The sequence below is a fragment of the Solea solea genome, chromosome 2 (genome assembly GCF_958295425.1).
Source record: "Solea solea chromosome 2, fSolSol10.1, whole genome shotgun sequence".
NCBI classification, from domain to species: domain Eukaryota; kingdom Metazoa; phylum Chordata; class Actinopteri; order Pleuronectiformes; family Soleidae; genus Solea; species Solea solea.
Window position 1 is genome coordinate 36,275,613 of NC_081135.1, and position 27,657 is coordinate 36,303,269.

The 27,657-nt window shown below is 40.8% G+C and overlaps 1 protein-coding gene across 4 annotated transcripts in view; it reads left to right on the plus strand.

Annotated features, from left to right (window-relative positions):
* kalrna (kalirin RhoGEF kinase a) overlaps positions 1–27,657 on the plus strand; it is a 158,018-nt gene that overhangs the window by 17,447 nt on the left and 112,914 nt on the right. For all 4 annotated transcript variants that reach the window (XM_058612333.1, XM_058612330.1, XM_058612331.1 and 1 more), the window contains exon 2: positions 27,541–27,612. In XM_058612333.1, coding sequence (XP_058468316.1) covers positions 27,541–27,612 — 72 coding nt within the window. The remainder of the gene's footprint in view (positions 1–27,540; positions 27,613–27,657) is intronic.

A 27,657-nucleotide genomic window follows, 5' to 3' on the forward strand; every position in this document is an offset into this window, starting at 1 on the left:
GTGTGTTAGTGTGTTCCTGTATTTGTGCTTTGTGAGGAAATTGTAAAAACCATTCGGAGTGAGGACATTTTGGCAAAGTGGGGGCATTTTGGCAAAGTGGGGACATTTTGTCTGGTCCTCACATCTTTAATGGGCTTTCTGGGGGTTAAGACCCGGTTTTAGGGTTAGTGTTCAATTAGGTTAGGTTAAGGGTACAGGTAAGGGCTAGGCATTTTAGTTGTGAAGCACAAACTTGTGTGTGTGTGTGTGTACCTACCTGGTATTCCTTATGTTGTGGGGACCTAAATCTGTTTACACCGTCACATTACAAGGACTTCTTTGTCTCCTTATGGGGACAAAAATCAAGTTCCTAAATCAAGTTCATTCATTACTAAATTTTTAAGGTGAAGACATGTGACGTCCCCAAGACGTCCTCTTAAGTCATGGAAACCAGTGTGTGTGTGTGTGTGTGTGTATAATGTTGGGGTGACAGACAAGAACAGAGAGAGAGAGGGGGACAGAGAAACAGCTTAAGTGGATTAGACCTTAATACCCACCGGGGGACAAATGAGAGAGAGAGAGGGAGATCTTTTGAGGGTCTGAGAGAGAGAGAGAGAGAAAGAGAGAGAGACAGAGAGGAGGATTCTTAAATAGATAAATACAAAGGAAGGATTTCCTCTCCTCATCCTCCTCCTCCTTTTGTCTCCTCCCATCTTAAAAGGTTTCTAGTCTTCGGACAGCTGCAGCCATATGGTGTGTGTGTGTTTGCGTGCCTGTCTGTGTGTGTGTGTGGGTGTGTGTGTGTAATGAGCATCCGTTTTGACTATAATCGATCACAAAGACATTTTACAGACGTGTGTGTGTGTGTGTGTGTGTCAGGAGCTGCTTAGTGGTGCCAGCTAATAGACCCTGATGTTATTAACTGCTGTGGGCAGGTGTTTGCTTTTGTCTGTGTGTGTGTGTGTGTGTGTGTGTGTGTGTGTGTGTGTGAGACAGGAAGCTTTTAACCTGATTGACAGCAGCACAGAGCTGTTAAAAGCCACATATAAACCAGTGAGTGTTTGAGAGCAATTTGAAATAATTGGATTTAATCTTATTGTCATTAATAAAAATGTACTTTACAGCATGTGCTGTTGTTATTGTTGTTTACAAGGCTATTTAACATTCGATGACATGGAATAAAGCCTTTGATGATATTAACTATACGATGACTGGGCATGAAGTCAATATTAAAAGTGGCCGCGCATTTTTTTTTCATGATTAAAAACTAAATATTCTTAATGTTACTGTAAAACTATACTATAATAATACATTTCTGTGGAACCTGTGTTGGTAGATCTCTAAAATAAGCTAGTAAAGGGTGAACCCTTGAAAAAATGTTTTATCTATTCAAGCTTCCTAAAATGTCATTATAACAGAAAACCATACAAATGCTTTTGGTGCGATCTCAATGTTTTTTTCACAGTTTTATCAGATCTGTGATCTGTTTGTATGAGTTTTTCTTTACACGCACACACACACACACACTAACCCTAACCCTTAAATCTTAGCCCTTAACATAACATCCTCCCTCGGAAATTAGGTTATGCCTCATTATGCCAGAAAAGGTGCTAAAGAAGTGACAAATACAAGTGTACACACACTTTACAGGGCTCCACTGTGCTTGACCGTAATTACTCACTACCTTCCGTTTCCGCGCGCATGTGTGTATGTATATATATATATAAGTGTGTGTGTGTGTGTGTGTAGCTGAGAGTGATGGCTCCCCAGCGGCCACCTGAGTTGTCAGAGAGCAGATAAGAGTCGTGAGAGCGATTTGGTCAGAGCGGTACGCTCTCTTCATCTGTTATTGATTGCTTTTGTCTTGCCTTTTATAAGCAGGACAATCACACAAGCTTGGTTTAATGCTGTGTGTGTGTGTGTGTGTGTGTGTGTGTTGTTTTACCGCTGAAGCGATTTTTCAATGAATTGATCGGCCGATGCAAAGAAAATGACAAGTTTGGGGTCCATTGATTGATCATTTCTGCCATCGAATTGGACATGTGTGTGACCTCTGTGTGCGCTCTTGTTGTCATACGTTTACAATATCCCTCCCCTGGGAGGAATAATAGACAGAAAGTGGCGCTGTCTTTATATAAACATGACTAGACATCCAGATGTTTGAGACTGATACGTATGGATCTGGAGCAAAATCTCCTTCTGACAGATTTTGTGGCTTCGTCCACATTAACACTCAAACTACCGTAAAAAATGTACCATATAGGTAATTTTCCTCTTACCTTGTACTTAACGGCAGTTTCTGTTTCCTCTCAGTTTGGAAAAGTCGACCTGGAATACTCCAAAAACCCTGAAAAGTCAGATCAGATTCCCACCGCCACAGAAAACGTACACGGCCACTTTTCTGAGTGTTTGTTTCACTCCAGTGTCTGATTGCCTTTTTCACATCTGCCATTTTGTTGGGACCCGTTTACACTGGTTTCGTTCTAAATTTTTACTGCTTCCTCCCCATTAGTTCACTGCAGTCAATAATTTGCCCGTTAGCCTGTGCTACACGGCAGTAAAAACACTTTATTGGCTCGCTCTTAGTAAACAAGGAAACTACTGTGCGTTTATGTATGTACTGTATGTGTAGGCAGAGAGAGAGAAGAGCATGTGTTCTCTGTAAACTTAATCACTGTGTGATTAAACTGAAAAAAGCAGTTTCTCATCTGACTATTTATGTGTAGGTTTAGTGGTTAACAAACACGATAATCAGTGCTGGACTGTGGTTAATTAAAAAAGTATTGTTGCTGACATATGGAGTTACCATAATACTTGGAGATACATCTTGTTTGTCATATAATTAAGCGGATGGAGAGTCTAACTCTAACTATTGCTTGTCCACAAAGCTGTTGTCCTCACCGTGGTCCAGAAGAAGCTGTGTTTTGTGCTTGTTACAGTATAAAATATTGAAGTAAAGATATGGTATAGAATTCAAAAGGCTTAAATCTTCCGCCTGGCTTGGTGCATCTAATCTGCCGCTTAAATAAGCATGAAAATACAACGCCGTTGACTTTAGGTCAATGGTTTTTCTTGGTCAATGATGCAGTAGCTTTCTGCTGCTTAGTGCCCAGGATCAGACGAATCCAGGGCCGATTTTTAAGTGACACGGTAGCAACCGCCTACGTTTCTGGCTCCTACGACGTCCTTCTGGACGTTGACCAATAGCATAACAGAGTACTGTGTAAATACAATCAAAATCTCTTTACACAAGAGGGGTAGACTCTGGCCTAGAAGGGTATACCCTCAGGTATACTCTGGCCTAGAAGGGTATACCCTCAGGTATACTCTGGCCTAGAAGGGTATACCATCAGGTATACTCTGGCCTAGTAGGGTATACCGTCAGGTATACTCTGGCCTAGAAGGGTGTACCCTCAGGTATACTCTGGCCTAGAAGGGTATACTCTCAGGTATACTCTGGCCTAGAAGGGTATACCCTCAGGTATACTCTGGGCTAGTAGGGTATACCGTCAGGTATACTCTGGCTTAGTAGGGTATACTGTCAGGTATACTCTGGCCTAGAAGGGTATACCCTCAGGTATACTCTGGCCTAGAAGGGTATACCCTCAGGTATACTCTGGCCTGGGTTTATTCTAGGAATAAACCCGGGTATATAATAAAGCCTGTTTTTCACCGGCAGTAGACCCACGGGCTGCATTTGCTACCTAATGACAACTCCACTGGTTGGAAACAAACAATGACAGTTATGCTGTGACAGCCAATGCTATTACCTGCAGAGAAAATGCAGAAACAAAGTGTCTTGCTCATCCAAGCCTCATTCCAAAGCTATTATCCTTTCAGGATATCAAAACCAGTGTTTAACTTAACCGTAGAGAGTCAGAAACTCTGAGCCACACGATTACATGAAGACATTTTAAGCTCCAAAGGAAACCGCCGTCTCTGAGTCACAGGTCGATTCTTTTCACTGACTGATAACGTACGCTCAAACTCCGGCAGGTCGACCGAACGCGTGGAGCGATACTCGCCGAGTTGCCCGGTCGCCCGGCTTTTACTGACTCCTCATTGTCCTCGCTTTAACTTCTCTTGAGGCGCTGACGCTTTGAACCTCTCAGGCAGATGAAGATTTAGTATGCTGTGGTTTGGCCCCAGTCGCTGAGTTTGTGTGTGTGTGTCAGGGACTGTTGGAAAACACTGCTGTGCGACCACAAGGAGCTCTCTGCAGGAGAGTCGCGCACACACTGCACGCTGCGCGCGTTTGAATCTTGAATTTCATTCATTTTCATAGTTCTGTTCATAGTTTCCACCCGTGAATTAATGAATGAATTAATGAATGAATGAATGAAGCAGCTGGGACTGATTCACAAGCCTCTTCCTCCTTACTCGCTTCGTTCTCTCTCAAAGCGGTTTCTTTGTGTTTTGCCTCTATTTTATTCGTCTTCTACTGACGTTGTTTTTAAATCCGACTTCCTTTGAACCGAGCACTAATTAAAGCTCATTCGTTGAAGAGGCTGCACACACACACACATACACAGAGGGACATTTTTTTGTCAGGCTGTAATTGAGCAAACAGAATCTGGATTACTGTAGAACAGAGAGAGGCAAAGTGGAAACATTAATCCTTAATATTCCTTAATTTATGGTCCAATTATCATCTGATCTTCTGGTGATCCGACTGCAACACAAAAAAAAAAAAAAAAAAGTCTTACAGAGTGAAAACATGACTTTAAGAGACAGCATGTGTTCATCCTTCCTTCCCGCTGACAGTGGTGTGTGATTATGTGCCATATTATTGGCTTTGATTTGTGTCTCGCCGCCCGAGTCGCAGCCTTTTTTTAGTGTCACTAAAAATCCACTCTCACAACTTTATTATGCTTTCACCGACTCGCACCGTTACTATGACAGTGCTCTTTAAAAAAAAAAAAAAAAAACACAGAATAGCGCCACAGATTGCCAGCCAGCTCTTTTCAGAAGCCAAGTGTCGTTTGGCCTGGATTACGCTGCAGGAGCCAAGGCCTGCAAGTCTTTACGCTGCCGCAGAATCTCAGTCGTATCACTGCGTATTCCAGCAGGGATACATGGATATTACAGAGTCACTTCAACTTTTAAACTGTGCTAGTTTTAAATACAATTCAATAGTGTGTTGTAGTGTGCGCTTGCTGGTGTTTGGTGTAATGATTGAAGCTTGTTTGCTTTGCTTCTATACCGTGTTTGCCAAGGGTTTGTGGCACATTGACGACTTGATTACAGCTCTAAGTGGAGGTCGAGCAGAATTCAGACAGTTGATCAATTGGCCGAGAGCCCCCACCTTCACTCAGTGTCAAAGTCACTCGCTGTCGTGGTCTTCCAAGAAAAAAGACAAATGCTAAATCAAGAAAAACCTCAAACCGATGAATTGATTATGAAAATAGTTGACGATTAACCTAATTGCATCATGATGTGGGACTAATACAAGAGTATCTTAACCTATGTTAAGTTGTTTAAGTGTTTTTTTAGTGGACTTTGCAACAGTGATAACATTTGACAAGATTCCTTAAACATAGAGAAACAGGCGAGAGGACGACATGAAATCCACACTTTAGAACAGAAATAGGGAAAACTGTCTCTCTCGAGACTAAACTGAACTGATTTCACTTGGAGCTTTTTGTTCTATCTTGTTAGACAGACTGAGAAGAACCAGTAAACACTGTCTGTGTTTTTAATGTATCACTGTGACCTTAACTCCTGCTCTTTAAATGTCAAGCAGACCTGATGCATTTTCGTCAAACTCGTTGTTTGTGAACTGTCTCCTAAATCTCCTAATAGTTACCATGACTACGTGTGCTGCTGACCTCGTAGCCCGGTCCCCGTTGGAAAACAGATCATTATTATTATTAATAATCTCAATGGGCTCTGCCTGGTGAAATAAAACGTGTGTTGTCGACGTAATGACATTTACGCAGTCCGTTGAATGCACCTCTAAGCTCAAGACACGGACTCATGGATCCAACGCAACTGCCCTACTGAAAACACGGTGTGGAATCTGTTGTCCTCGCCGTGCAATGTATTGATTATCACAGAATCGTTGTGTGGCGATATTATTGGTATGTATCGAGGCCACTCCCACTCATCGCAAACCTCCACCAAAGGCTCCAAGTCTCTTTAAGTTCAGTGCAGAATTGTCGATAAAAACCCTTTATCTTCACTTAAACTGAATCGATTGTTCCCTGACGGAAGTTTTGTGATAACACAAACAAACCGTTACAAAACAACGTGGATAAATCTCAGTGCGTGGCCGCCCCCACTCTGCTTTCAGATCACTCGTAGACTCAAGAATATCACTCTATAAAAATGAAAGCCGCTATCGATCGCGTGTCCACGGTAAAAGGTCAGCGATTAGAAATGTCATTACAGCGACTGCGGCGCCTCTAAGTACCAAACTGTCACCAGCCTCTTCACACACTCTCTCACACACACACACACACACACACACACACACACACACATTCCATGTCTGACCACTGCGTCTAAGTTTTTCCTCGGCACAGACAGCTGCTGTCTGGAGGCTGAAAGTTGATCCAAAGAGAGAGAAAGAGAGAAAGAGAAGGAGACAGAAAGAAAGAAAGAGGGCGAGGGTTTCATCTGATAGCTCAAACACGTGTTCCATGTTTGAACATTTGCTCCCTCTCTGTCTTTCGCTCTGTGTTTGCTTGACGGGGGGACAGGGGGACACACGTCCGGCTTCATCTTGACATCTGTCCTCGTTGGTTAATCATGGTCGTGTGTGTGTGTGTGTGTGGAACAAAGTTATAATAGTATTGGATTTTTCAAATGAGTTAGTTTTAATTGGTTTTGAGAGCGGGTTTGCTAGTTTTTATTAGTTTCATTTTTTGTAAATGCTTAGTTTTAGTGTTAGATTTTTGTAATATGGAGCATTTGACCGGGTGCAAGATGCAAAAAGGTCAAGGACAAGAAGTATTGTGTCATAAAAACCCAACAAAAGATCCATCTTCTTTTAAAAATACAACTAGAGCTGCAACTAAGGATTATTTTTTCATATTAATCGAGATTAGCCCATAAAAACCCTGGAAATGACGATGTTCTGGGATGTCTCGTCTTGGTCCACAAACCAAAATGATGCAGTTTTTAATGATTTCTTTGTAATGTGGCGCAAAGAAACGAAGAAAATATTCACATTTAAGAAGCTGAAACAATCAGAAATCTTGTTTCAATCATGAAAAAAAGCTTAATAATCGATTGATCGCGTAATTTTTTCAGTTTAAACCCTAGTTTGTTTGTGTTTTTTTCAGTTAACGAAAGGTTTCAACCAATTTTGGTGTGGACACGCCTTGTGTCTCCATGTGTCCTCAAAGTCAAAAGGTCCAGCAGGTCGCTCACTCTCTCTCTCCGCGAGGCAAAACTAAACAATAATGTAAATGAAATCAATTCCACAGATGTTTGTTCAGAGTATCAGTCCGGGACGTTTCATGACACGGCTTTATTACCTTAACCTTTCTGGAAAAGTTGGCCCGAACTCACTCTGCGAGCAGATGGGACTTCCATCACGTTACAAATATAATAACCGAAGAAAAAAAAAACAACCTTTGGAAGCTCCAGCTGTCGTATCGTACACAAACACTAGCCAGAAAACAAAAAAAAACCCTGTTTTGCTATCAGCTTCCTCATTAAATGTTTACATAACGGGGCCGAGAGCTAAATTTGACTCTCGGGGTCTGAGCCGCTGCTGCACATTCCTGTGGAACCTGAGCAGTAATTATTTAATAAAGACGACTCATTCTCTGCAGAACCTCAGGGGATGTGGCTCCGACTACTGATGATGACACGGGCTTCATGATGGCTTTGCCAAATGTCTCATTTAATCAAAGTAACTCCCAACTGAAGGAAATGCTAATGTCAGGCCGAGGATGCATCACGTCGTGTGTAGGGCTGGATCTAAAGAACTAGTGTTACACTGATACTGGAGCCTCATTAATGCAGTCGATATTTATCGCATTTTAAATTTAATACATTATTTAAATTAGTGACCCACTCAAATAACCAGCTTCTTAGTGGCCCAACCTGTGGTTCCACCAGAAATAAGTCGTCTGATGAGGTTTGATAGCATTGTTAGTTCTTTTGAATTCTTTTAAAAGCACTTTGGAGATAATTTAGGTTAATTTCATAGGGTCTTTTGTCATAGTTGTGTTAAGGGGTGTTTTGTGGAATCGAGGATTTAGCCACGCCCCCAGTGTGACGTCCTGCAGACATGCCAGAGGGGAAAAAAACACAGTGTTGTGGTTGTCGACTACACGTTAGCTCCTCCTGCTAACCTGAAACTGCTGCCAACTAATAGTAGTCGCTCGAACTCGAACCGCCTCCCACTTTTCGGAAAATTCCCCGTAAACTTTGTCAACAACGTTAAAAGCTACTCCGCCCCTCAACATTCAAGTCGCGCTAAAGCTCTGACTAGCACTATAGTGTTGTCACGATCTCGATTGTAAATCGAATATCGATCGGAACGATGCCACGATCTCGACCTCTGAAAGCAAAGGTGGAATCAATTTAACCACGCCCCCAAGTGTGATGTCCTGCAGGTGTACCAGAGGGGAAAAAACAACTGTGTTGTGGTTGTAGTCTATGTAGCGCGACTACACGTTCGCTTCTTCTTCGCCAACTAACCAAAAACAACATGTTTTGTTTGGAGATACGTAGCCATCAGTTGGGTTGAATTTCATATGGTCTGGTCATGGTTGTGTTTCAGTTGTGTAGATTATTTTGAGAGGAGTTGCGATTTGCGATACCAGAAGGAATGGTAGTTGCTACGTCGTTATTCTCATGCAAAAAACATTTAAAAAGTGTGATATTTGTGCAGATCTGTGAGAAAGAAAGACGTCCCCTTCAGTCTGTAGAATAAGGTTAACCTAAAGTCATATTTTGACACATTTTGACTTTAAATTGTGATTCATTGTTCCACCCTAGCTCTCATGGTAAGAAAATGTTTTGAGGGGATCGTACCAGAAATGTTGAATCTTCGTTAGTTTTTGGTGAAAAAGTGCAAGTTTCGATGCAATTGAAATTGCTGTAAAACATTAGAAACGTCAGCTGCTTCACGAACATAAGCCTCGGAGGACAGAAAGCTGTGCATCATTTTTGCAAGATCCCGCTGTCGAGAATCACTTTTTCCACAATTTGGGTGAAGTGAACCTTTAAGTCGGTAACTGAGACTCACCTTACTGATTTCTCCTGCAGGTCTGCTTTTACTCAAACCACTGCTTCTTATTCTCTTACTGTATATGTGTGTGTGTGTGTGTGTGTGCTTTGTGCTGAGTCAGCTCCCTCCAGATGGCATCTCTCCATGTGGTAGGAGCGGCACAGCACTGTTGATGTCATCACCCCCCAAAAAACCAGAGCTTTCATGTGATTGGTTTCCTCTTGAATGAGTCAGACAGACACACACACACACACAGAGTACAGTGGACATGCAAACACATACAAATACTCCGGTCAAGGTCTTCTTCTGCTGCCGTTTCCTGCGTCGTTGATAGCATTATTGTGTTTGTTGTGAACGGCCTTCGACAGCAGCCTTGAGTCTTCGATGGGAGGAAAAGCTCATTGTTGTCACCGTGGAAAGAGCAGAGAGTCTCAGAGTGTGAGTCAGTTACAGAGAGAGAGACACACAGACATAGACAGAGACATTTGTGTCCCTAACGATTGCATTATTGTGTCTTTTTATGAGACAAATCTTCCCTATGGAGAAAACATCATGTGCTGTGTCTGTGTGACCTGAGTGTCAACACTTACTAGCTCGCTCTCTGAGTGTGTGTGTGTGTGGTTTGTGTTGAGTCGTGATGGATGTGGTTTCTGCAGCGGAAACTGTAGCCAAGCCCATTAAAATGTGTGTGTTTGTGTGTGTGTGTGTGCATCAGAATGCCTCTGTTTGTGTGTGTGTGAGAGAGAGAGATATTCATATAGGAGATATAATATATATATATTATACTGCAGCGTAAGAGTTAAAATAAATACTAACGAGGCAGAAATGGGTTGACAGTCAGGTTACAGCTGCATCTGTCGCTCTCTTATTCAGTTATCAACAGATTATTTAATTAACCGACAATTATTTTCACAACTTTATTCCCCCATATGAGGGTCGTGAAGGTTGCCAGAGCTAATCCCAGTGGGTTAGGGTTAGCCTTACGGTTAGCCTTACCCTTGGTCGGACTGGGTCGCAAACCTGGGTCTTTTTGCTCTAAGGCCAGAGTGCTAGCCACCGTGCCGCCGTGTGTCCATATCATTCAGACATACTTAGAAACAAGTGAGAACTCTACATCCTATACTGTTTGTCGGTGATGAAACTTGTAAGTCTCTTTTTATTTGGCTTTTATACACTAAGTTTCTTCTCACTCACTCACTCATTCATCCATTCATTCATTCATTCATTCACTCATTCATCTACTGCTACCAGCAAGGGGGGGGTTCTCCTACGTAAACAAATATTTTAAACTGGAAGTTTTTTAAGTGTTGCTAATGAACTCATTAACATTTAAAAAAAATGATATAATGGATAATGGATTTTTTTAAATAAATTATTAATTTTCACATTGTTTGCGAAGGTTTTCTGATTCAACTTTTTTACAATTTAAAATGTTTTGTTTTTTTCAGTTTCAAATCTTTTGACTTTTGGCCCTGATCTACTGTGAGGGGGCGTGGCCTGTCATGTTGTTTTCAGTAAACTATGGCTCAACACCTTCCACACACACACACACACACCATATTTATGTAAACAAACCAAAGTACCTCACACATTTCCAGTTATTCTGAGTTATTTTACACAACATTTGACAAACAATGAGTGGAAGAGAAGCCCAGATTGTGCGGTTGTACACGACACATACTCAGGGTCACAAACTCAGGTCTCTCTGCTCTAAGGCCAGAGTGCTAGCCACTGTGCCGCCGTGTGTGACCATATAATTTTCATTATCAGACATAATTAGAAACAGGAGAGCGCTCTACATCCTATATGTCGGTGATAAAACTTTAATTTCACTCTGCTTCTTCTTCTCCTCCTGAGCATCTTCATGTTGTCCAGGTTTGAAAGTTTAAAGGTTCCCTGTGCAGTTTATTTCCTGCCACGAGTATCACTGTGAGACTCCGTCTTTATGAACACGTCCTTTTAGTTTTGCTCCAGGGCCGAGCGTCGGGATCGTGATCGCGATCGTTCTCACGTTATTGTTACAGATCAGCAGATTAACGCAGCTAAAGGCAGAAAAAGTGCTAACGCGCATGTAAACACAGCAGGTTTACGATGTCAATATTGGAACAATCTGATTTGCGAGCCAAACACACGAGACGAAAACGCCGCTGGTTTGGATTCATGCTGGTGAAGCTGTGAAGTGGTCGTGTGCTCTTGCGAGATTTGAGATCTGTTGCCTGGCGACGGCGAGTCAATGTCTTGTCCATGTGTGCCGTCCGTCTTCTGTCTGCGAGACTAAAACATCTGTTTACGAGGGTGAAGGTCAGACGTGTGTGATGTCTGCTCGTCCGTCTGAAAAATGTTGTGTGTGTACTGAGAGCGGATTTAAATACGAAAATCACACACACATGTGGAACTGGCAGACGAGGTCGAGAGGAACCAGTAAATATGAATAAAACTAAAGGTTTAGGAAGGTTTTTCTTGCACCAAACACGTCCCAAATATGTGAAATTGTACTGTATCTCCTGTGAGGAACAACCCAAAGACTCTTTTTTTTTTACAGTTGTCCCGCTCTTTGAAGCAGTTTCCCACGAAAAATGTAAAAGTAAAATCCAAAAGTATTTACTAAAATAATACAAAATTCCCTTGAAGTTGCTATTATTGGACATTTTCCTGCACATTTGTGTTGCTGATCATCTTGTTTCTTCATTCAAAGTAAGACAATTTGGATAAAATGGCCCTTTTTTGGGCGATTTTTCTAATTTGATTTGCAATATGGTAAGTTTTTAAGTCACGTTTTAGTTAAATATGTACTGTTGTAGATTTAAAACAGCATAGAACTGTCTCTAACGTGTAAGTATGTATGTTTTTTAAATTTGACGTAGACCGTAGGACAAAAAAAATTGAAGTTGCAGCCTTAATGACCGTGAAGTTAATCAGAAATTGTGTGAAATGACTAAAGAAAGACGACAAAAACACTCTTCAGGATTGTAGATATACAGAACTGGACATGAAGATATTCCACTATTGAAATATCCTGAGGTTTCCGCTGTTCAAACACTTACATTTGTATTTAATGCTTGTGGTTTTTCTTGTTTATCCAAAAAAACTAAATCTCATTCTGAAATGTGACAGCAGCCTCTAAATAAATACTGCTGGATTGTACGAGCCAATAAAAGTCCTATCCAGCAAAAAGAAAATGATTTATGTGCGACTAATGTGCACTGATGTTGGAGTAAATGTGCGTTTCTCAGGAAACACAGTTCCTCTCATTAATGTCACGTCTGAATATGGATTCACACACAAACAGCTGACGTAACGCGACCCTGACGGTGAACACACGGCGGACGAGCTCTGCCTCTTTGATCGGGGAGCTCGTAAAACTGCGACGACGTCGTCGCCGATCTCTGATTTGGATTTAAACGTCCACAGCCGTCAAATCCAAGAATACTGTCATTGGGTGTCACTTAGAATCCTCGCGTCGTGTAATTTAAACGACATCAAACACGTCTTGAAGCCCCTGTCACCACGGTAACACACATGGTCCAGCAGTTGGTTAGTCGAAGCAGCTGTTGTTGCTAAGCTAAGGCGCAGGCGGGCTCACCTGTTGCCTTCTAATGACATTTAGGCGCACACTTCACGACCTCTGTGTGTGTGTGTGTGTGTGTGTGTGTGTGTGTGTGTGTGAGACACATGTCATGGCCTCTTTTAGACGCAGTGGATTAGTTTAGTAAGACAAAGCGACACTTTATAAAAAATAAAATACACAAATTGCAAAAAAAATATTGATTTAAAAAAATACACATTTTGTTCGGATGAATGATCGGGAATTTAGTTTGCTTTAGTTTTTGCATTTGCGCTCCTTAGCTTGTTCTGTGCACCGCGGTTTTCTATTTGCGATTCTGACCATGGGCGGGGCTTAGGAAGCTGCCTGCTGATTGGCGAAAGAAAGCGTCAAGTATGAAAAAACATGTTTTAATCCCTGTGTGTGACTTTGAATGAACACTAACGTAACATAGATTAATAAGAGGTTTGCTATCTTAAATGCTAGCGTGTTAATGATAAAGTCAGCTAGCTTAAATGCTAGCGCTTTAGCAATAAATCCGCTAGCTTAAGTCCTAGCGTGTTAGAGATAAACTCTGCTAGCTTAAATGCTAGCACGTTATCAATAAAGTCATCTAGCTTAAATGCTAACATGTTAGCAATAAAGTCCTCTAGCTTAAAAGCTAACATGTAGTAGACACGGGCTTGGAGTTGCTGTCTGTCTGGAATTCCGACAGAATAAGTGTAAGTTGCTAACGTCAGATATTTGCAATTATTTTGTCGGATGTCGATGGGGAAAACTTGGGGATCGAGTTCCAGATGGACAGCGACTCCAAGCCCGTGACTACTTTGCTCCAAAACTCAGTAGCCAATCAGCAGGCAGCCTCCTAAGCCCCGCCCATGGCACACAAAATTCTGATTATTGCAAACAAAAAGAGTCTTTTCAAACAAATAAAATACAATATTTTTGAATGATTCAATCAATATTTTATTGTCCAATTTGTGTATTTTGATCTTTGATCAATTCATAAAATGTTGCTTGAAATATCTAATTCCATATTTTTGGACATTGAACCAAAAACTCAAACAAATGTTTCATTTTTAACATGTTCATATTCATGTACAAGGACAAACCTTTTGTTTTTCTTCATTTTAAATTGTTAATACACTAGTTTAACATGCAGTTAATTGTAAATACTGAAAGTTATTCTGGAAAAATGGGCAAAAAGCACAATTTTCTGGGTAAAATGAGAAAACTACAAGGCATGAATATTTGTTTGATGATAAAAAAGTTGGCCAATTAGTGTCATTTTAAATTTAAACTCTGGTTAGGACATTGGGATTTGTGATAAATTAAACACATGTAGTGTTCACATAACACTAATTGGACACTCTAAACTGACCGCAGCCACTTCTACTCCCAGATATTTGCGGCTTAAATATTCAAACAGCATTTTTACTCCCTAAAAAACACACACACACACACTTATTTCCAACGACATTAATCTCCTTGTGTCTTCTTCTTTAAATTTGGCTGGAGCGTCGTGTGGATCTGGGAAACGAGCCTCTCTGCTCAGATAAAGTGGCAGAATGTGTTGTGTTTGTTGTGATTTTACAGCTTTAATAAGCGTAACGGATGTCTGCTGCATCCTCGGTGTCACCTTCACGCTCTGATGAGAAGCTCACGTCTCTCACGGGGAAGTGTTGTCGTTACGTGAATGGAACTTAAACGCCGACGCCGTGTCTCACCTGCTTATCTCGCTCGCTCCTGCGTCGCTGGTGCATTTTTTTTTCCAGCGATGGTCGTGGTTCTTCCTGTTCGGGGGTCGCCGCGTTAATGGTTCCAGCAGGACTCGCGTGTTGACCTTTGACACGTACATGTCTGGTAGCGGCAGCCGTATGTCTCTGCACATAAGAATAGAAGCAGAGTAGATAAAATGGATCTCACACACACACACACACACACACGGCTTCACTGTGTGACCTTGTCATGACAAAAGAACAGAATACACTGTTCCTTTTTCATATTTATGTAAGGTTGCGCTATTGCAGAATAATCAAAATCACAATACGACCAAATGCTGCGTTCAATTTAAAATTTAAAAGACGGGACGAGACTCGAGTGTTTGACAAAGCGTCGTCGTGATAAAAGGCTGCAGCTCAACAAAGGACAAACTGTGTTTTCTTTTCGTCGACAGACTCCAGCAAATGTCAACGCTCACTAGATGTGATTTTTTGATGTACGCTGACAGTTGAGATGCAAAAATGATCATTTGCACCAATTATGAATCATATGTCAACTGAAGAATCCGTCAGAAATAATTGCCGTGTGATTTTTTTGTTGGTTTGTTTGTTTGTTTGTGACCACATTATGCAGCTGTGTAGACGAGAGAGACACTTTAGTTTCAAACTGTTGTTATGAGGACACGTCTGCATTGTGGGGACATTAATGCATTGTGAGGACACACCTGTATTGTGAGGACACACCTGTATTATGAGGACATGTCTGCATTGTGAGGACATGTCTTCAATGTGAGGACACATCTGCATTGTGAGGACACACCTGTATTGTGAGGACATTTCTGCAATGTGAGGACACAACTGCATTGGGAGGTCATTTCTATATTGTGAGGACACACCTGTATTATGAGGACACACCTTCATTGTGAGGACACATTTGCAATGTGGGGACACATCTTCAATGTGAGGACACATCTGCATTGTGAAGACACACCTGTATTATGAGGACACATCTGCATTGTGAGGACACAACTGCATTGTGAGGGCAATTCAGTTTGTCCTCTTAACTTCAAAAGGCAGTTTATGGGTTATACCTTAAGGTTAGTCTTAGTATTATAGTGATAAGGGATAAGTTAGGCTTAGTATCTGGAACATTATTGTGATGATACTTCAGGTCAATTATTGTCCTCACAACTTTAGTAACAACCAACCTGTGTGTGTGTGTTGGGATATGAAGGTTGAAGGTTTCAATCCTGGACTGGGTTTTATCAGCTGTCCATTAAACCATTGTACCTGTCATTGGTTCTTTGAAATGTATTGTTAAATGTGTCATAATGTGTTGAGTCCTCTGTGGTGTTTGCTGTCCTCCTTGAGAGGTCTTTGAAGGACACCTCAGGACAAACCCAAAACATGCTTCAGTGATAAGTGATCATCATCTCATCTGTCCTGGAAACACCTCAGCTTTTCCCAAAGTTGGGAACTCCTGGTAGAGAACTTGGGAGGACACCAGACCCTTTCCACCCAGAAAGACCTCATCTGACCAGGAGGTCCAAACCCAGAGCCTTGATGTGATGTGATAACCACTGAACCACCGTGTCAACATAAGTCTTAGTGAACAACCAAAACCTTGATGATTTTACACTTTAATTTAGATTCCTAAATGGATTAAACACAATCTCTCTCTCTCTCGATAAGAAATAATGACATTAAGACGTGGGCCGCTTCCCGAGACATCAATAATTTCCTCCGCAAGTCGTCTGGGAGTTCATCCGTTGCCGTAGCAACCGGCTGCTGCATCAAAGAATCGGGATACACCATTGATCTAAGACACACACACAAAACGCTATAGAACTTTGCTTCCCACGACGAAATGAAAAAACTTCTGTTGAGGACTTCTGAAGATGTGTGTCCCTGTGTCTCTGTGTGTGTCTCTGTCTGTGTGTGTGTGTGTGTGAGCAGCTGGGTCTTGTGTGGTTCCTTTGAAACATTGTAAGGTACTAAATCAAAGATATTTCACAGAGACAGTGTGTTCCTGCGCCCGTGTGCGATCACTTCTGGATCTTTTTTGTTTTTCGGGCAGCTGTTGAAAGTTTACGTCTGTGCTCCACACGTGCACAAAACATCACACCGCAGTGCATCTCATTTCATATTAAACTATGTCGTTATTTTTTTTTATTAAACCATGTGTGAGAAGAGATGACATCATACAGTACTTCACACTTCAGTGGATGAAATTTGGAAAAGGGCTGGTGTGAAAAAGTGAAACTTGACAATTAGGAGGTTGCTGTGAGTCACTGTAGGTCTGCACTGACGCTGCAGAGCCGAGGAGCTGTTGGTCTTAAAGTATTTGGCTGCTGCTGTGATTTAAAGCAGAGACCCAGACTCCGCTGTTGGGTGAAACTCGGATACACATGGCACATAATGATCTCCAGAAGGCACAAAGTACGGCTCATTGCCTAAAAGCATCAGCGAAGGATGGAAAACCTCTGCATGTCTTAAGCTCAAAACCGGTTCTGTTCAGAGATTAAAAGCTTGGTTTGTCATCTGTTAGTCTTTTTTTTTTTTGTTTTCCTCCAGGAAAGTGTTATCATGTTATTTTTTTTATATCTGTGGTTTGTCAGTTTAGTTCAATTTCACCCTCAAACTGAAAGAAGATGAAGAAGTAGTGGTTCTTAAATGTTAGTGCCAGCCAGGGATGTGAAAAGTTTCCAGATTATCCAATTGAAACAATTTTTCGTCACAAGAAATACATGCAGTGGCTACTACGGTGGCCTGAAGTGCAAACCATTATGACAAAACGTGAAACACTTTTACAAATCCCAAAAAAAATGAAGGTTAGAACTCTAGGACAAGTTCGTTCAAATACCATTGGTGCAAAATCGCCCAAAAATGTACTTTCAATCCAAATGGCAGCTTTCCTGTTGGACTTATGGCAAAGACTTTCTTTCTTTTATTGTGAAATATTTATCATTTAATACAGGAAAGTATTTAAAAGTACATTTATATCAGGCAAATATCCTGTGTAAAACACAACAGAAGCTTTCAAAGAGGGTGCACATTTTTATTAAAGCCAATAATCTGCTCTTTTACTGTCGTACCAACATTTTATTCCGATTTTAAATGTCTGTATTTTTAGATTCCCCCTGTGTTTCGTGGCCCAAAAAACACTTTGCAACACAATGAGGTGGCCGAGTCTTCAGACCGTGACCTGCACTCACTCCCGACGAGCATCGATCAGCATGTCGACTGAAGCGGGCGTAATTTAAATTCCTTGCTCTCCTCCTTGCTAGCATGTAAATGAGGCCAGACACGCTGAGGAAAAAGCTTTTTTCAGTCAGTCACGGTTATTATGGGGTTTTCTTCTTTCTTTTTTTTTTCACTGAGTGTTTTTGTGCTAACAAGCCGACGCACAGTGACGAGCCAGCTGTTGCCTCCCTCTGCTTAGCAACGGTTGTTCACTCTCAGCGTCTAAAAACCACAGAATACCTGTTGCTGTGTCTTTTTTCCTCCATGGAGACAGAGTATTAGCCTCCCTACCTTTTATTATTTTTGTTTTATTTGATCAAATGAGCCAGTTTTCACACGTTATCTATATGTAACGTGTGTTAGCCATTAGCTATACTGCTAATATAGCTAATATAACGTCATGCTGGGATGGAACTAATTCCAGCTGATTTGAGCTAAGAAGAGAAGTACGTCTTCCAGATTATCAATCCATCACTCACCATACGTTTACATCCAGCTAAGGGCATAGTCCGACTTAGATGGGCAACCAGACAACTTGCTGAGTCCGAATATACATCGATTTATTGGCCGTGCACATTTGACTCTGCCTCCGTAGGTGGCGCTGTATCTCTCTATAAGTTTGTGCCTGTTGAATGCTTGTTCAGGATTGTACATGCAAGAGTAATCGGACTACGAATCGCATTATCCGGGTATGTTAGTCCGACTAAGACGAGATACTTGTTTCCACGACTACTTTTACAACTATTCCCAATCTCCAATTAATCTGGCATACAGGTCTTTTAAGACGGACTAAAGTAGGATGGACTAAAGGAACTTGTAGGAAACCCATGCAGATATTGATGGAACGTGCTGATCAAATCTTCATACTCTGACTCAGACTGCAGGATCCAGATGACGTATGCATAGCGATGGAAAACGTATCAACAAGTGTGCTTGTTGGTAGTTTTCTAGAAATGGCTTCTTAGGACTTTTATCTGGGGGTAGCTCCATGGAGCAAGTCGCTTAAAGTAGAAGCACGGGTCCACCTGGTCTACTTTACACCCATAACGCTCCTAAAGATCCGCCCAAAAATATACGATTTGGCCACCGGAATGTGTTGTTTTTCAAGCTGTTTCTGTTGTCGGCCAGTTTAGTGAATGGTCTGGAACCAGTGGTACTCCTGGCTTTAGTGATGAAACGACTACTTCTGCTCCATCAGACTCATCTTCCCTGATAATAGTTGCTGCTGCTGGGATTAAATTGCTTGTATCAATGATTGGGAGTTCACACACACACACATACACACTGCTTGTCAAGTCAATTCAATGGCCTCATGATATTTAGTCCCTTCTGGTTTTTTACAGCCATATGCTTCTGTAATCATTGCTGTATTACTACTGTACAAACACACACACACACATACTGTATGTGCGTGTGATGTCAAAAACTTATGTTGGATCAAATGTGTGTGTGTGTGTGTGTGTGAGAGAGAGCGAAAGACGAGTGAAGATAAGAACAAGAAAAAAAAATCTCGGCAGATTTTCTAACACTAAAGCTTTCAAACGTATTCAGATGCTTTATGTTAATGCTATGCTAATGAAATGTGTTTTATTAGGAGACGGGGGACACATGACAGGACACACACGGTGTTCTTTTTGTCTTCGTCCCTCTCTCTCTCTCTCTCTCGCTTTCCCTCTGGGATTCTTCACGTGCGGTGATGGAGCAAAACTACGTCTTATTATCACAGCAGGGAGAACAAAAAAAAGACGAGGAGAACAAACTGCTTTGTTTTCATTTGATCTCGATTGAGTGGGGCCCCCGACGCGTGCTCCGCAACAATCGTAACACTGCTGAATGTAAACAACACCTGTGAGCAAATGCTGCTCAATTTGACATCTCTGTCACATCCACAGCTGAGAGACATTAACGTCCCTGTGCCTGATTTGTCCCTTTAAGGGTGAACGGGCTCCAGCTCCAGGTCCAGATGTTTTGACTCGCTGACTTCAGCAATTTTTGACCTTAAGCATTTCCATTTGTTCTGGTGATGGACTCATTGTCCAAATTTAGAGTTCCTTTGAAAGTGTAACACACACAAAAAAGTGCCACAGTATCTGGAACAAGCTTTAATGTAGATGTTAAAGCTCTCAGATATCGGACCAGATGTCGCTCGCCATCAGTCCAATTTTTGTCCAATTTTAGTCAGACTAAGACAGCTATTTGTTTTTTTTAATGTAAACACGTTAGTCCGACTAAAATTGAGCTAGTCTTAGTCAGACTAACATACGTGAATAATGCAAGTCATAGTCGGATTACTCCTGCATGTATACACTTAGTCGGACTGGAGTTGGACTTTTGGGATTTCCTCAAATAGTCTGACTAAATGACATAAAGGTCAACAGGAAACTGGTTCAATACATACTAGCTTATAGAGAGATACAGCGCCACCTACATACGCGGCCAATAAATCTGCAAGTTGTCCGATTGCCTGTCTTAGTCGGACTATGGCCTCAGCTCATTTAAATTGATTGTGAGTGTTGAAGAATGTTCATTTTAAAAGTGACTAATTATGTTACAAAGTTAGGTGAGGTTAGGAGTTAGGGTTATTATTAGGGCTAGAACAAAGTTTTGATTGCTGTTTCATGGTATCATGAGACTTTACTATTGCAGTACACAAATTAAATTTTTGTGTTCTAGGTTTTTTTTTGCTGTTTTTTTTTTTGTATTTTTGCCTCTGTGAGAGGGGGGTGGAAGCGACTCTCATATCTGCTGATATCTATTGCTTTTATGACCCAAACAGTGTCAAAGTTGGCAGAGCACACGCTGGTGCTCTTAGTGAGTCACCTGCCAAGTTTGAAGCCTGTCACACAAACTGTTTGACAGTTATCTGTCCAGATAAGTGTCCAGGGTGTGACCCTGCCTTTTGCCCTATGTCAACTGAGATTGGCTCAGTGAAAACAGAAAATGTGTTTCATTGACTGTTTGAAGAGTGAAAATTAGACTTAAATGGTCAATAAATAAGCTGCCCTATACAATTATACTAAAAGTCATTGTAAAAAGTCCTATTCATGAGCTGAACCAGAATATTCACCAACGTCTAACAGGAATATACATCATGAGCTGAGTACTTTGAGGGGAAGTTCTATCAAATTAAAATATTAACTACAATCATTGACATTTTTTAAAGTTATTATTAAGTTGTGCCACCTTGAGTGATACCGGAATCTGGTCTGGCCCATGGACTTCCAGGAGTGTCGACAAATTCAATATTCCATTTCCTCCTGAAACCAAAATTTCAAGTTTACAAACTTGACTTTTATGAAGAGACCATTGAGCAGAGCAGCAACAGAAAACAGGACAATGAACTCATTTTTTTCTCCGATGTCTTCAAAGCTTGACTTTTGCCAGACACGTGAAATTTATTCCCTTGACTTCTTGATCTCGCCACTCATTTGTTTTTTAAGTCTTTCTTCCCCTTTTCCCTCTAAACCAAACCTGCTCTGATTGATGTCTCATCAGTCTCCAGCTTCCTTGACCTTTTCATTCTTTTTCATTCTTTCCGCCCTAGTGATAAATTTATTTGTTGTCATTTTTCACCCCCGTCCTCCCTCAGAAAATAAATCTAAATCAAATTCTTTTTGAATCATCATCTTTTTTTTCTTTCTTTTTTTACTGACATTAATTTAACCTTGCTGGTGTTGTTCTTCTTGGAGTGTTTTCAAAATAAAGGCCCCCGTGCAGCATCTCTATCCTAAAACATTTATTATGGAGCATATTCCAAAGGTGATGAGTTAATATCAACAGCAGCTGTGTCCGTCTGTCCGTCCGCTGGGTTTTTGTAGCAGCAAATGAGCGCAGCAGAGCGTCGTGGGGGGATTGTGCCGTTCCAGTGCTGCCAGTGGAGAGTGATGGAGTAAAAGAAAATGATGCACAGCTGCCGCGCTGAACGTTAACCCCGAATAAAGTGGAAACAATTATATTATTTTTTCTATTGGACAATGGACAAAAAAGTCACAAAAATAGACATTCTGTTGGATGAGATGATTGTTTTTTCTCCCAGTGGGAACATCTTCTACTGTAATGACAAGTATATGGGCGCAAAGCTCTATTTCTCTGCGTCCTGGTATCCATCCGTCTGTCTTCTACCGCTTTATCCTCCACATGAGGGTCGTGAGGTCATAGGGCGAAAGGTGGGGTCACCCCCTGGACAGATCGCCAGTCCATTGGTTTTGAAATCTCTAGATATAATAAACGTTCTATAGGAGTTACGGTAAATCATGTTTGTAAGAGTTACAGCATGAAAACACTGTTTATAAAAATACACCAGTTTTTGTCTCCACCTGATGTCTCCACCTGTCTGCTGCTTAGTTAACATCTACTTTATGGGTTTTTGTGTGTGTGTTTTTGCATTAATGAGCAGTTGGATGTGGTGGGTGTACCTAATAAAGTGGCCAATGACTACGTCTTGGTTGGGTAAATCAGATTTAGAATCAGAAGTTTGGGGGAAAGAAGGCTTTGTTACAAGAAGAGAAATTAGATTGACATACATATTTTTAAAAGGGCATAAAAGAAAAGAATAGGAATTATATAGTAGTGAAACATCTGGGGCTGCAACGTTTTATCGGTTATTAATCAATCACTAAATTAATCTTCAACTATTTTGATTCTTTAGTATTTAAAATATGTTTTCTGATTTTTTTTCTGAGTCTTAAATGTGAATATTTTCTGGGGGTTTTCGCTCCATATAACAAAGAAATCATGAAAACTGTATCATTTTGGTTTGTGGACATTTGAAAACATCATCGTGTCCAGGTTTGATCGACATTGTTCAGCATTTTCTGACATTTTAAAGACCAAACAAGTACTTAATTAACAGTAATTAAACGGCAGGTATGTTGTCCTAAATTGGAGGTGTCAAACTCGAGGCCCGTGGGCCATATGCGGCCCTCCAATCCATACCATGCGGCCCACCACTTAATATCAAGTTATAATCTTTTTTTACTTTTTTTTTTTGAATCATAAATATGTTTTTATTGTGAACTACACACTGTTTCATGTCAAAAAAGACTCTTTTATTGTGAAATTCTGTGAAATATTGCCACAAATATTGTAATGGTGAAGGTTAGGGTTAGGGTTATCGACCGAATGGTTGTTTTTTCCCCAAGTTGAACTTGTTTGACCAGAGTAGATGCTCAGTGGCCCCCAGGTTATTTGAGATTGAGAGCCCGTGGCTTAAACAGCATGTGAATGAAATTAGATGGATTGAATTGAACTACTATGTAGAAGAATAGGCCGTTTAAATGTGTATATGAACAGTGTCTACAGTTGCCAGAAACTGCAGATGATACGATTCCCCTTCATTTATTTACGTTGATACTGTAATCTAGCTTGAACATCAGGACTGACATCAGCTCTAATCTCTGCCCCCTCCTCAATGGGTGTGGCTTCAGTGTGGTGCAGTTACAGTTACAGACCTGCGGGGTGGAATTGTGCTCCAGGAAAAGGCCGAGTTCCACTAGAAAGACTTTATAGTTCCTTACAGGAACCGGAGCTGGAGTGTTGAGCAGAGAAAGCTGCCGCACCGCAGCCGGAGCCAGCGCTGACTCACCATCACTTTCCTGTCAGAGACGAGATGTAAATCACTGCCCTGAAAGAACTGTGTCTGCACGTGTTTGTGTATGCGTGTGTGTGTTTGTGCACTCGTATTTGTTGCCTCTTTAGGACTGTTTTTCTCGCATAAACAGTAGTCCTCATGGAGACCAAAACCTGGTCCTAATGAGGTAGAACCTCATTTCTGAGGATCTGGTTAAGATTTGAATTGTAGCTATGGTTCAGGTTAGGGATAGTGCTTTGTTTAGGCTGTCCAGATGAATGGAAACCAATGCAGTGTCCTTAAAAGGATAGCAACACAAACCTGTGTGTGTGTGTGTTCCGGGTATTCCTCTTGTTGTGACATATTGTTCTTGTGGGGACATTATAAATTATTGCATTTTAAGGTGAGGAGATGTGGTTCTGACCTTTTCTGTCATAATCACTGACCTTGTCAGGACCAGTTGTCCTCATGGAACCCAAAACCTGGTCCTAATGAGGCAGGAGTTTGAATTGTGGTTAGGGTAAGTCATTAACCAGTTATGGTTATGTTAGGGATACTGTTTGGTTAAGGTTGTCCAAATGAATGGAAATCAATACAGTGTCCTTAAAAGGATAGCTGCACAAACCCATGTGTATGTGTGTTGCAGGTATTACTCATGTTGTGGGGACCCAAATTTGTTTACACAGTCACATTATGGGGACTTGTCCTCCTAACAGGTGAAGACATGTTTAATGGTAAGGTTAAGGTAAGGACAGTGGTAGTTATGATTCGATTAAGTCTCCAGGACAGGAATGTAAGTCAATGTAATGTCCCCTGAAGTCATGGAAACCAGACTATGTGTGTGTGTGTTGAGCCCAGCAGCTTCCTTTGTGTGTTAAAATGACAAAAGCTGTTTCCTCCCTGAACAGTAATGGACAAATGAGTCTCCCTCACTGTTTTACACTGTGGATGTTGGCACCAGACGCTCGTGTCTCTGTTCTTGCTTTTTTTTTTATTTCCTGGAACACAAATCATTTTTTCTTTTTTTTCCATTTCTCTTCTCCGTCATTTATGTTTTGATTCAAAGACGAACGGATGAATGTGTTGTGGAACAGCTTCATCCGCAGTCTGCGACCGAATCGATCTCCATCACTGTGGAAACTTGTCTGTTTGGACGAATCGTTAAAAAGCTGAGGCGGCTTTTTGTGGCTGTTTTAGATCCATTCCATCAACATTATCAATCAGCGCGAGCAGCCAGACGATGTTGACTCGTTTCCAAGTCGAGTTTACAGCAGCGTTGTCATCGGCTAATTCTCTGCTGAGATGGGAGGATTCTGCAGACCTGTGTTAGGCTCCAAAAGTTACTTATTATATATTAATCCTGTAAAAAGTAACACTATTGGACTTATTAGTTGGTCTGAAAAGTAATTATATAAATTATTAGTTATATTACTATAATATCTGGCCAATAATTTAATCATACTATATTTTGCAGTATGAATTTCTTCAGTATATGTCGGTAAAATGTTTATATATTGCACTCTTTGAGGTTTAACATTAAAAAAATCCCTTTGTTTTATGTTGTTTTACCTCATATGTGTGAATTATAAATCATTTTAAAATGACAACTTAAAGGTTTCTTGAAGTTTCACTCAAAAATTAGTCATTTATCATTTGATATTTATCTTTTGGGAGTGAATCCACTTTACTGAAATGAAAAGTTAGCCTTTAAATGAGCTACAATAATGGCAGCCTCTCAAAACAAACAAAAACAATCTTTCTCTCTTCACTTTTTCTGTTTTATGCCAATTCCCAATTCCCTCTGAAGAGACTTGCCCTGCGTTCATGTTATCACAAGATAGCCTCTAAATGACAAAGTAGCGTGCTAAGCTAGCTTAGGAATCATAATAGTTTTACTTCTTTGAAAATGTTGTGCCTTGGACTTCATGTTATTGGTTAAAATAACTTAATTAAAGCAATATATTAATAACATGTTACTGACGATCAATACTGTAGGCGTTAAAACTGTTAATGGCCAAAATTCTACACAGTAGATAGCAAAGTAACAAGTAAAAATGCTGACTCAGCTGTTAGCTCCACCTAAGTGAAGCAGCAGAAGTCACATCAGAGACACAACAAGAGTTCAACCTACTGTGACTATAAAGTAGTAATAATAATGAAGTTGTCACTGTGCTGCCAGCAGGTGGCACTCTGCCCTTGACTCTGGCCGTGTATCTTGATTGGTCAATTGTATGTCAAAGTTACAGGCTAATTCCTGTTTCGTGGCTGAATTCAAAATAGCTGACTTCCTGCTCATGGTCCCAATGGACTTTTTGGTTCGTTTTGGTCTACAACATTTTTCCACCAAGTTTCGAGTAATTTGGTGCAATTTAGTTTCGGCATTGTCCTATTGGCTCAGCTAGCGCGACTGAACAATTTTGCACCAATTTTACATATTACCCCTCATTTTATAAAATTTTCCTGTCAATGTTCATCCATTTTCACAAATGTTAAGGACGTCAAAAATATTTTTTATTATGTATTTACATATAAAAGCCCAACTATGGACTGGATTTGCTATAAACTTACTTTAGCTTCATGTTGTGTCTGTTAAAGTGCATTTTCCCTATTAAATAAATGCATTTAGATGATTAAAAATGTGGAAAAAGTGACAGCCTTGTCTGTGCAGTACAAACATTTCTCTTTTCTTTTTTTTTTTTTAGAAAATGGGACCACATAACTAATAAAAATATCAAATAGGCTTAATGTAAGCACCACATGTCATGACTCCAACATTAAGGGGGGATGATTATTATTATTTTTTTTGCCAAATCGTCTACAAACAGCACCACAGTGTTTGTATAAAATGACATATTGTTCTTGGAAAACATGGTTCCAGGCTGTATGCATGAAGGAACACATGGCATTTTGATGCATTTTCAAACTAATAAGGCTCGAAGCGGCGCAGATGGCAGCGCTCCCTCGCTCAACTACAACTAAGAGCCCATAAATTAATCAAGTCTTGAACGTTGTGCGTATTAAATTTGCTTTCCCACATGTTGAGTGCATAATATTTGTGGTTAAGGGACTTGAAAAAACTTTTCCCAAACACTCTGTCCGACAATCTGTCTTTGTACCGCGCTGGTTAAACCACATCGTCAAGCTCCAATCAATATTATCTGTGCACTGGTGTCACGTGGTCACACAAGCCAACATTAAACTGATCCATCAGATTATTGACCTTGAGCTTGAGCTGGAACGGCTGAGTTGTGGACGACCGCGCGACACCGACGACCTCTGAATGTGATCTCATCACAGGGTCTGATCAAATCTCCCATGATGCATTTGAAAGCTGACGGTAAAAATAGACACGCTATTGACAAATTATTGGATTTTCTTTTTTCCCCACCCCAAACTTTATGAAAGGAGTGATGGATACAGCGTGAATATTAAAATGACTCCTTCATTGTCGACCTTTCAGAGCTTTAATCTCACGGAATACAAAGCAGTTTAGCCATAAAAGTGGAAGAATATATCGTAAAGTCAGCTTTTTTTTCTCTTTATACTGAGTTACATTTCGCTGTCTTTGCATTTTTCACTGTGGAATATTCTTGGAATGTGTGTGTGTGTGTGTGTGTACCTGTATGTATATAAAACATATGAATGTTGGGAAAGTAAGGACATTATAAATTTTAAGATATTTTTTTCGGCTTAAAACTGGTAGAGTTAGGTTAAGGGTTATTGTAAGACTAAGTTGTAATAGTTAAGGTCAGGTTAAGGAAAGTCTATGAAAGTGGTGATTTACAAGAATATTTGTGTGTGTGAGTTCTTGTATTTGTCACCTTGTCAGGACCAAGTAGTCCTCATGGAGACCAAAACCTGGTCCTAATGAGGCAGAACCTCGTTACTTAGGAACTGGTTAAGTTAAGGGCTAATTGTGTTAGGTTTAGGCATACACTGGTGCTAGATAAGGGTAAGGGAGGATGCTTTCTTTAGACTTTGTGTCACACACACACACACACACACACACACACACACAGCAGGACCTGGGCATTTGGGCTTGTTTTCCATCGAGACAGAGAGAGATTTCATAACATGACAGACGGACGACCACATGAACCGAGGGGGAAAGAGAACAGGGGGATGAAATAATGGATGAATGGAGCCTGGATTCCTGTGAACACACACACACACACACACACACACAGATGCCTTAAAAGTGCTTTGTATGTTGGTTTATGTTCCCTCTGACTGAAATGTTGATCTGATAACTGGATGAATGTGAATGAACGTTCTCTGTGTGTGTTTTGTCCTCCAGGATCGAGGACTGAAGGCATCAAAGCATCCGACGTCCTCCCCGTGTTGAAGGAGAAAGTCGCCTTCGTGTCAGGTGAGTGTCGGACTGAACCAACGTTCAGAGATGAAGCTCCAGAAG